This window comes from Mustela nigripes, chromosome 3 (genome assembly GCF_022355385.1).
Source record: "Mustela nigripes isolate SB6536 chromosome 3, MUSNIG.SB6536, whole genome shotgun sequence".
Lineage (NCBI taxonomy): Eukaryota > Metazoa > Chordata > Mammalia > Carnivora > Mustelidae > Mustela > Mustela nigripes.
In genome coordinates this window covers 64,887,851-64,899,542 of record NC_081559.1, presented here as the reverse complement: position 1 = coordinate 64,899,542, position 11,692 = coordinate 64,887,851, and the positions used below count along the sequence as shown (strand labels likewise).

General features: G+C 38.5%; 1 protein-coding gene across 1 annotated transcript in view; it reads left to right on the top strand.

The window, feature by feature from the left end:
- LRP2 (LDL receptor related protein 2) overlaps positions 1–11,692 on the top strand; it is a 201,086-nt gene that overhangs the window by 79,233 nt on the left and 110,161 nt on the right. The window contains exons 14-17 of the mRNA XM_059394122.1: positions 303–505; positions 2,334–2,474; positions 4,148–4,351; positions 11,208–11,400. Of these exons, the coding sequence (XP_059250105.1) occupies positions 303–505; positions 2,334–2,474; positions 4,148–4,351; positions 11,208–11,400 (741 nt within the window). The remainder of the gene's footprint in view (positions 1–302; positions 506–2,333; positions 2,475–4,147; positions 4,352–11,207; positions 11,401–11,692) is intronic.

The following is an 11,692-nucleotide window of genomic DNA, read 5'->3' as shown; positions in this document are numbered from 1 at the left end:
TTCTTTTGGTGGGGTAACCTTACTAGAATGAGAAGCATGTAAACAACAGTCATTTTTCAAAAAAATCTGGAACAAACTAGGACTGGGACTGAATTTTATTTTCAAGGGCTTTTCCCAAGAGACCACATGAAAATCTTTCTATCAAATGGAGGTCGAAATATACCCACATCTTAAAATGTATTTTTCTGTATATCCTTGTAACAATAAATTACTTAGCCTTTTAGGCATTTACTTGAATTAATTCCACCTTTAATCAGAATGGAGGAAAACAAAATGTTTGTGATACACATCTTTTGTAACAGGAAGACAGTAGTCCAAGGAGGCTCACTCGTTCCTCATGCCTTCGGAATAAGTTTGTTTGAAGGTCATATATTCTATACTGATTGGACAAAGATGGCTGTAATGAAGGCAAACAAGTTCACAGAGACCAGTCCACAAGAGTACCACAAGACTTTTCTGAGGCCCTTTGGAGTGACTGTTTACCATTCCCTCAGACAGCCCTACGGTATGGTATACCCAGGACAATGGAAACCCTGCTTAGTACTGACCTTGGTAGAAAGGTTTTCTCAGTGCTGTGGATGTTAATGATGAGTGATCTCATGAGATCTGGGTGGCATTTTCAAATACATGATGGGTTATCTAGAGAGTTAACCTCTGTGAAATTGGCTGCATAGATCATGGGGCCTTCTGAAAAAAATTGATGTATTTCAGAGTTACAATGCCAAATCTACAGGAAACTTAGAGATGTATTTTACATACATTTATTGGCACCTGCAATATGCCAGGTTCTGTCTAACTGCTGGGGATGGATAGCACATGAACCGAACCAAAATATATTATACCTTCATTTTACTGGGAGAAATCTTGTATTCAATCGGTTAATATTTAGGTTAAGGAAACTGAGGCCTAGAAGAAGAAACTAACATGCCTAAGTATTTAAGGTAGTGTCAGAGCAAATTTCTTCCTCTTCTTCTCTGTTGAATATGTATGAAACCTGTTACTTCACTTGCATCGGGACTGTCATAGCCGTCGGTGTTTGACGTCTCATAGGCTGGTGACTTATCAAAGTAAAGAAATACTTTGATTTAGACACCATTTAGTCTTCTATTATTTTATAGCAAGTCCTGTTTGTGTTTCAAGGTTTTAAATTGACAGGACTATTGCAACTGTATAGAACTGTATTTGCTCATGCATCAAAACAAACAAACAAAAGAAATATAAACTGTATGGATAGAAAGTTCAGTATCATTAAAGAGTAATTCAGGGAAAGGCGGATTTTACTTTAAAACTCCCATATTGAGTGGTGGGGTCTTACTTTAGAATGGAGAAAGACCATAAATTAATTAGGTTGGTATATATATATATTTTTAAACAGAAACCAACCACTAGAACTGATACACTGAACAATACTCATCTCAGTGTAGTCATCCTGAGATAAAGTGTTCTTCAGCTGAAAATACGTACTACACCTGAAAACGTTTTGGTAGTCTCTATTTGGATTAATCAGTTCATGAGCTACTAATTCCTGTTTGCCCTTGACCAAAAATACTACCCAATTTTATCATCCAAATTATTTGTTTGTTGTTTCCCCAAATCAGTCCACCTGAGAAGGTAAAGAGACTTGTTTTGTTTTCATTTATTACTGTTGTTGTTATTATTATTTTGTAAAGAGACAATTTTAAAGAATAAGTCAAGGGCTAAGAAGACAGTTTTCAAAGCAGATAAGACTTTGTTGGCTGAGACAGGCTTTGTGTACAATGAGCTTTTTGAGTCCCGCTTTGAGAATGTGTTTTAGAAGTATAAACTGGTTTATATTGCAGGCTTGTAGGGTTTTGGATTTAGATCTGGATTTGAGTTCTGGTTTAGCTGCTGAATAATATTGGACAAGTTGTGTTACCTTCTGAAACTTTGGTTTCCTCTTTTATAAAGTTGGGATAATAATACTTTGCTCTTAGAGTCATTGGTTGTAAGTTGCTTTACTTAAAAAGCATGCATCCAGTGAGTTACAGCTACTTACTCTATCTCATGAATGTCCAAATAACACTCAAGGTTTTTTGGGGGAGGCAGTTGTTTTTAACCACTGAGGCTAGCAGATGTGATTACCGTGGGGAGAAGAACTCCCAGAGTTACACAGCTATGGGAATCCTGTGTGTTGCCACGACCAGTTTGAGGGTAGATGGGAGAGCTTAAATGGGGTGTTTATAGCAGCAGCCAGCAGGAGCGTTAGAGTTCCATTATTTTGTTTCATGTACCTGGCTCAAAGTGGTTTCAAGTATCTTGGGTAATCATAACATTTCTAATTGAGATTTAACCCTGTGTATTTTTTCCTCTAGCTAGCAATCCATGCAGAGATAACAATGGCGGCTGTGAACACATCTGTGTCCTCAGTCACAGAACAGATAATGACGGTTTGGGTTACCGCTGCAGGTGCAACCTCGGCTTCAGCCTGGATGTGAATAACCGCCACTGCGTTGGTAAGAAATCCTTCGAGGCTGTGTCTCTGGTAGGCAGCAGAGTGGTATGTGCAGCTTTTGGACTGGGTCGCCTTCCTGTCCTACTCCTTCATGGTGAATAACCATTTGGTAGCTGACAGCGTCTTCCTCTGTGGGGGCACCATTCCCTTGACACACAGGGTTTGAAGATGTAAATTTCTGTTCTTTGGGCCTTTCCTTTAATTGCACATTTAGGATTTCCTTGGGACCCCTTTCCCCTTTTCTCCTTCCGGAAATATTTGTCTCCTTTCAAAATTATGCTTTTGAAATTCCATACAATTTAATTTTGAGTTTTCTCTGCTACGTATACCTTTTCCGCTTTAGACGTTAGCCTTCCCTTTATTGGGAAGTACTTCCCGTCCCTTCTGTTACCCTCTCCTAATCAACTGCTTCTGCCCCTCCTGGGACGTGGTTGCACCTCCATCCCGCTTGGCTTTACTGCTGTGTGCAAAGTTTGAACTTACTGTTGGGGTGGCCCATTTCCTCATCCAGTTTTTTACTTTTCAGCTCAGATTTTCTCTTTTTATATCTGCCTCTGTCTCCAGGATTCAGTTATTCCCTCACGCACTTCTTGTCCTCCTCTTGGGTTGCCTACACATCTGCTCGGGAGTGGGCTGTTGCCGTGCCTCTGCTGATGACGAAGTGCACACTCCTGCAATATTTGGTTTTCTTTTCTTCCCTTTGAAAACTCTCCTTTTTAATGCCTTTGAAAACTTCTTGCTCCCCAGATGGTACTGCTTTGGGCTTGGTAATGTAAGTTCTCTAATTCTAACTGAAACTACTTTGTTCACTTTGTGGGTGATTCTAGATTCATGTAAAAAACACTGTCTCTGGCTACTATATGGACACCACATTGTCTAATAATTTTACTTTTAACTTTCTGCAGTTTTTATCTTTGTCTTGGGTACACCTCCTTCATCTCTCTCTGTCTTTTTTTTTTTTTTTAAAGATTTTATTTATTTATTCGACAGAGAGAGATCACAAGCAGGCAGAGAGAGAGGAGGAAGCAGGCTCGCGGCTGAGCAGAGAGCCCGATGCGGGGCTCGATCCCAGGACCCTGGGATCATGACCCAAGCTGAAGGCAGCGACCCAACCCACTGAGCCACCCAGGCGCCCCATCTCTCTCTTTTTGATTTCCTGACATACTCTTACTATCTCCTTCTTTGATTTTTAAAGTCACTCCTTTTCTCCTGTTTCATCTGTTTTTCCTTTCTCCTCCCATCTTTCCTCCTTTACCTATTTTTAAATAACTTAGCTGGTTGCTCTTTCTCGAGTCTTAATACCTTAAAAACTACAGTAGGAGTCGTGATGTAGATCTCTATAAAAAAGTTAACCCCAGTCGAATTTTGATGAAATTACTCTGTAGTTCATTTAATAATAAAATGGATCACAGGGACCATGTTTTATATAAATAAATTTTAAGGATAAATTTCTCAAGAAGAAGTAAGATTATAATCGTTGTATCACCTTCATAGCTGCTTATCTTTTCTTCCCTCTCTCCCCATGATTGCCCACATTATTTTTGACAGATTAGTTTTTCATGTTGTTTTCAGAATTACAAAATTTGCTTTATGGATATATAAATAATTTCTCTGGAATTGAGGGAGGACAAGAATCAGGCTATGGCCAATTGTGTTGTGTTCTTCTTCCTACAGCTGTTAAGCAATTCTTGATCTTTTCGTCGGAAGTGGCTGTTCGTGGCATCCCATTCAACCTGTCTACCCAGGAAGATGTCATATTTCCAGTTACAGGAAATCCTTCTTTCTTTGTTGGGATTGATTTTGATGCCCAGGAGAACACTCTCTTCTTTTCAGATACATCAAAAGACATGATTTTTAAACAGAATATCAATGGCACAGGTAAGAATACATTAAAATTTTTTTTTGCATGGTTTGTGCATTTTTAAATAAGAGTACTAAGAACTTATGTAGCTTGCTAAATACTTTCAGTTCAGAAAAAATCCATTGCTTTTCCCATGACTTCAGTTAAAACAAATACTTCCTTTAAGAGTGTATTTTTAACAATGAGAAATAATAACATCAAAGAAGCTGACATTACATAAAAGAGTCAAGTGTATGAAAGTCAGTAATGGGTTAGTTGACTAGACTAGGGGCTTGATATTACAATAATAAAAAAAACCCATGTTTATATGGGAATACAGATTTACTATAAATTTTCAGTTGATTGGGATTCTGTTAATATCTTTATGATCATCACAGATAATTATGGAAAATCACTCTTTACTGCCTGATACCTTATTGAATGATGGCATAACTCAGTATTTTGATTTTTTAACTTACTGGAGAATTCTACCAAACATTGAAAGAAGAGTTAGTATGATTCTTTTAAAACTCTTCTAAAATATTTAGGAAGGGGGAATACTTTCATAGTTATTTTATGAAGCCAGCATTACTTTGATACCAAAACCAGATTGGGATACAATAAGAAAAGGAAACCATAGACCAATACCTCTGATAGATATTGATGTAAGAATTCTCAACAGAATATTGCAAACAGAATTCAAGAACATATTAAAAGGATTATACACTGTGACCAAGTGGGATTTATCCCTGGGATATAAGGATGGTATAATATATGCAAATCAAGAAATGTAATATGTTACACCAGTATAATGAAAGAAAATCACATGGTCATCTCAATAGATGGAGAAAAAGCATTTGACAAAATAAAGCATACTTTCATAATAAAAACTCTTAACAGAGTGGCTATAAAAGAAAAATACCTCAATATAATAAAGGCCATGTACTGTATAGACATAGCTAACATTATACTTAATGGAGAGAAATTGAAGGCATTTCACCTAGGATGAAGAGCAAGGCAAGGATGCATCTCTGTCACCACTCCTGTACCATATAGTACTGGAGGTCCTAGCTAGAGCAGTTAAGCAAGATGAAGAAGTAAAAGGCATCCAGATCAGAAAGAGAGAAATAAAAATGTAGGTATTTGCTAATGATATGATCCTGTATATATATAGAAAATCCCAAAGGATCAGTCAAGAACTGTTGAAATTAATGAATTATTTCCACAAAGTGGCAGAACACAATCAATGTACTGAAATCATTTGCATTCTTTTACACTAATGATGAAGCATCCAAAAAAGACGTAAAGAAAAAATTCCATTCACAGTAGCATCAAAAATAGTAAAATACTTAGAAATAAATTTAACCAATGATGTGGAAGATCTGCACAATGAAAACCACAGAACTTAGGTAAAAGAAATTAAAGAAGACAGAAATAAATGGAAAAACATCCAGGTTCATGGACTGGAAGAATTAATATTGTTAAAAAGGTCCTACTACCCAAAGTCATCTACAATTCAGTACAGTTCCCATCAAATTACCAAAGGCATTCCTCATGGAAATAGAAGAAACTGTCCTAAAATTTGTATGGAACTATTAAATAGCCTGAATAGCAAAACCAATCCTGAGGAAACAGAACAAGGTGAGACATATCACACTTCCATTTTTCAAACTATACTATAAAGCCATACATAGCTACTGTAATAAAAACAGTATGGTATGGGCACAAAAATAGACACATCATAGAACAGTGGGACAAAATAGTCCAGAAGTAGACCCTAGCATATATAGTCAACTAATATTTGAAAGGAGATTCAAGACTAACCAATGGGAAACGTTTCTTCAACAAATCGTGCTGGGAAGACTGGAGAAACACAAGTAATATAATGAAATTGGACCCCTATTTCCAAAGGCCCACATAAGTCACAAAAAATTAACCAAAATAGATAAAAAACTTAAAAGACTGATACCTGATACCGTAAAACTCCTAGAAGAAAATGTAGGGAAGGAGTTGATCAGTTCTGGTCTTTGCAGTAATTTTTTGTGTGTGATGTCAAGCACAAATAACAATAACAGCAACGATGAACAAATGAGACTACCTCAAACTTAAAAGCTCCTGCACATTAAAAACAACAAAATGACCACCTACGGGATGGGAGAAGATATTTGCATGCTATATATTATATAAGGGGGTCAGTATCTAAAATACATAAAGAACTCAGTCTCGCTCAATAAAAACAACAACAACAAAAATCTAATTAGAAAGTGGACAGAAGAACCAAATAGACAGTTTCTCAAATGGAACATCAAAATGACCTACAGATACATGAAAAGATGCTCAGCATCAATAATCATTTAGGTAAATGCAAATCAAAACTATAATGAGATAGCACCCGAAACCAGTCAGAACGACTAATGTTGAAAAGACAAGAAATAACAAGTGTTCATGAAGATGTGGAGAAAAGGGAACTCTGAACTATTGGTAGGAATGTCAATTGGTGCAGCCACTATGGAAAACAGTATGAAGTTTCTTTCAAAGTTTCTTTCAAAGTAATTCTATAACTGATATTTGTCTAAAGAAGATGAAAACATGGGTGCCTGTGTGGCTCAGTTGGTTAAGCCTTGATCCAGGAGTCTCAGGATCAAGTCCTGCATCAGGCTCCCAGCTCTTCAGGCAGTCTTGTTTCTCCCTCTGACCTTCTCCCCTCTCATGCTCTCTCTCACTCTTTTTTCTCTCAAATAAAAAAATCTTAAAAAAAAAAAAAGGATGAAGAGACTAATTTGAGAAGATACACGTACCTCTATTGTTGCAGCATTATTTATAATAGCCCAATTATGGAAATGGCCGTGTCCATCAGTAGATTAATGGATAAAGAAGATGTCACACACACACACACACACACACACACACACACACACACACACAAGCACACACAAACACACACACAGAGGAATGATATTCAGCCATAAAAAGAATGACATTGTGTGATTTGCAACAACATGGATAGAGCTAGAGAGTATACTGTTGGGTGAAATAAGCCAGTCAGAGGAAGATAAATACCATATGATTCATTCATATGTGGTATTTAAGAAGCAGATGAAAAAGGAAAAAAGAAAGAGACAAAGTAAAAAATAGACTCTTAACTATAGAGAACAAATTGATGATTACCAGAGAGGGGATGGATGGAGGGATGCATGAAATAAGGGAAGGGTAACCAGATAAGAGTGCACTTATCTAGATGAGCGCTGAGTAATATACAGAATTGTTGCATCACTATATTGTACGTGTGAAACAAATACAGCAGTGTATGTTAACTATACTGGAATTTAAAAAATTCATCTTCCTCTGTTTCCTTTTTATTTAAGTTCCTTTTTGAAGACTTTATTTATTCATTTTAGAAAAAGAGAGAGAGAGAGAGAGTGCACAAGCAGGGGAAGAGGCAGAGGGAGAGGGAGAAGGAGCCTCGCTATTGAGCTGGGAGCCTAGCAGTGGGGCTTGATCCCAGGACCTAGAGATCTTGACTTGAGCCAAAGGCAGGCACTTTAACCATCTGAGCCACCCAGGTGCCCCTCCGTCTTCTTTTTTAATTTCAACTTTTTTTTCCCCATGGTGGAAGCTTTCTTCAAATTTCTGTGATTCTTGTTTAATATCTTATTGCTTAATAAGGGCACGTCTATAAAAGCTACCAGAAGGTCTGTCTGTATGTATGAGTCTCATCAGTTGGTGAACTTCCTGTGATGAGGCAGCCTTTCTGTTGGGGAGCTTCCAAACATTGATATTAGTAAATGATGTTAATGAATCTTTTTCTGGAGATAGTCATTTGTCATTAGTAGATGTCTCCATTCTCCTTGGTGTGGGGAGTAAGAGGTGGTGAGGGTAGCTTGCAGTCTTATGTTCTAGAGAAGTACAGAGGACAGGGAGCTGAGGACCCTTCAGTTTATGAGTCACACAATCCTCCTGTATTCAGTTCTGTTCCATCCCAGCATTCCTTTGTGCACTGTAGTATCCTTGAGCCCACAGCATCTCTGCATCAGTTCCTCCAGAGAAGATGTCTGATCTGGTCAGAGAGGTAGGTGGAAGGGAGTGGCATAGAAGTTTAGGCTCTGAGAGGGATCTGGTGGTGTAATTGCTCTGGATACCAACTTCTAAATAAGCCCCTCAGTTCCTCACCCCTCCTATTCTCCTAATACCTCTGAGAGCCCATTTGCTGAGGCTTCTGCATGTGTGTGTGTGTGTGGGGGGGTCTTCCCTCTGCTGGCACTGAATTTGCAGCTTTCTCCCCCAACTTAATTACTATCCCTCTAATCACTTTGTCTTCTAAACCATGGAAATCTCTTACCAGTTGTCCCTGTATTATCATCTTAAGAGTTTGGAAGGAAGGGGCACCTGGGTGGCTCAGTGGGTTAAGCCTCTGCCTTCGGCTCAGGTCATGGTCTCAGGGTCCTAAGATTGAGCCTGGGGTTTCTGCTCAGCAGGGAGCCTGCTTCCCCCATTTTTCTCTGCCTGCCTCTCTGACTACCTCTCCGCCTATTTGTGATCTCTCTCTCTGTCAAATAAATAAAATCTTAAAAAAAAAAAAAAGAGTTTGGAAGGAAGAGGAGAAAATGTATGTGGTCAGTCTTCTACTTTGAACCAGAGTGCATCTTCTCTGGGGACCAGAGTTAGTTCCTCTGTGGTTGGAAGACTGCAGGCAATCTTAGTTCTCACCAAAAGTCAGTGTTGGGTCTCACAGCCCCATCTAAGCTCAGTCTCCTACCGGTGTCTCACAGCTTAGCTCCCTTCTGCTTTGTCAAACTGGAATGCTCATCATGCTTTTTGTCAGTTTCCAGTCTACATGTTGAGCAAGTTACCTTTTAAAATATTCTGTAGTCAGTGGTTAAACTTTCTATGCTTTGGTGAGGGAGGTATTGCATTGCTCTTTTCCAGGGAGAGGAATAAGTGTTGGTGAAAACGTGTAGAAAATGAGTTGTCAGAAATCAGTTAAAGTCAAGATCAGTTGAATGAAGCTCAGGAACTCAGATATGCTCAAATCTCTCATCCTAAAAATTTGACCCACTTGCCAGTTCCTGTGTCTCTCTAGTTACTGCTCTCTCCACTGTTGGTTTACATGTTCCTGTTCTCACTTCCACATTTGTACTTGCCACTTATTTCTCATGCCATCTCAATCTGCCAACTATGTCACTTGAAACCCTTCTCATCTTGGTCACCTCCAGTCTTGTTTTCTTCTCTTTCTTGGCCATTTTTTTTCTGGTGCTCTTTACACGTCTTTCCTTCTTTTCCTGTTTCCTAAACAACTGTATTCTCTGGTGTTTAGCATTGGTTCTCTTCTTCTTCATCTTCTGCATGACTTTGCACCTTCCGTGTCTTTGATTACTGTTTATGTAATGATTTATCAATCAGTGTGGGGAGACTTATGATAGATTTTCCTCCTAACCTGGGGAATGAAGGAAAGATCAAGAAGGCTCTTTCAGTTGATGATATAAATCTCTTTCTGAGCTCTCTAAGGTTCAGCCGTATAATGCCAACTGCCTTGGATATCTCTCCATATATCCCACAACCACCTCAAAACCAAGAGGTCTAAGTGGACACCTGGACCCAGTTTCTCATAGACGTCCTGCCTTAGCATAGAGCATGGCCACTCTCCCTTCCCCTCTTATTCTTCCATTCCTCCCAGGATCTGGTGGTTATCTAGACTTTTCCCTTTCTTTTAGCCTATGTCATTAACGTGTTAACTTTGAAACGTGGAGTTCTCAGTCTGTCTCCCTCTCACCTCCAAGCTTTCACTTTCCTATAGTATCCAATTCAACACTTCTTTGGGAAAGTTTTCCTCATCTCTACATTGCCATACGCTTCATTTGGAGTCTGTGTTTCATATCATTCTGTGCATACCTCTGTCATAACACCCATTACTCTTTGATTTTTGCCCCCTGGCTCTGTCCCACTTCATTTATAAATCCCTTGAAGGCAGTGTCCACACTTCTTTCAGGCTGCTTCACTTTTCTAGGACTCAGTTTCCTCATCTGCAAAATAGAGATACTAGTAATACCTTGACTGAACTAATGTAAAGGTGGATGAACCCATGTAAAATTCTTGGACCACTTCCTGGCTCATAATTAGTGTTCAGTGAAAGCTATTATAATACTGTTAGCAATACTATGTTTCCTAAGTATCTAGTTACGGTGTCTAGCACCGAGAGGACTTTTCTTTTTATAATTCACTAAGTAGATGAATGGAAAAGGCAGTAACATTGGTTGTCCTACATCAAAAAAAGAGTTGTCTTGTACTGTGACTTAGATTTTCTTTAGCAAAAATAGGAAAAAGAAAGGATAAGACAGAAAAGTTTCACAAAGAGGAAAGTGGTCTTTTTTCTCCCAAACCCAGTTCTGGTTTTCTTTTGGTATCTTCACTGGTCTTTTCAAAACGTGGCAACTTAGAGTTTTTGAAATGCCGTTGATGAGAAGGTTGGGCCATCCCACCTCAAAGATCCCTCCCTCCCCCAGTCGTACCTGTCGGTGTCAGCTTATCAGAGCTGTCTGTGGGTCGTGTTTGTGAGTATGTGAACTCAGGTATCTTCTCTTCAGATGTTCTGCAATGAGAATTTTTAAATTTTTTTTCTAGAAGGTTGACCCGGGGAGTAAATGTAGGGCATATCATTTCTGGTTCTGTTTATCAGAATCATTTCTGTTCTTTGAGATCCAAACTTCGGGGAATGGATAGATTCTAGGTTTATCTCATGTTTTTGCTCAGCAGTTTAGGTTTTTTTTTTTTTTTTTTAAAGGAATTCCATATAGGTTACTGAAATATACTGTAACTCTGACACTATTTAAATATGCAGTAGCAGGAAAATGTATGTCATAGAATATGCTTAAACTCTGTCCATATTTCAATTTACAGGAAGAGAGATTCTCACTGCCAACAGGGTGGAAAGTGTTGAAAGTTTGAGTTTTGACTGGATTTCAAAGAATCTCTATTGGACAGACCCTTCTTACAGGAGTATCAGTGTCATGAGGCTAGCTGATAAATCGAGACGTGCAATCATCCAGAATTTAAATAACCCACGATCAATTGTAGTTCATCCTCTCGCTGGGTAAGTGTGTTCATGTTCCCTGAAGATCTTGGAACGGTATGTCTTTTAAAGTTACGGAAAAGTGGTGCCACAGTTTTTTGGCAAGTTTAGCAAATGTAGGATAGAACTATATAAATTGAAATCACCTTCAATTTTATCCCTTTAGCATAAGCTTACGTAATCACTTTATCTCTTTGAAAACACTTTCTCCTTAGTTTCAGCTTTCCCAGTCTTCACTAAAATTTGGATTTTTTTTTTCCACAATTGAAGAGGACCAACAATGTGATACAGATTGAGTAGAGAAGGATTGAAT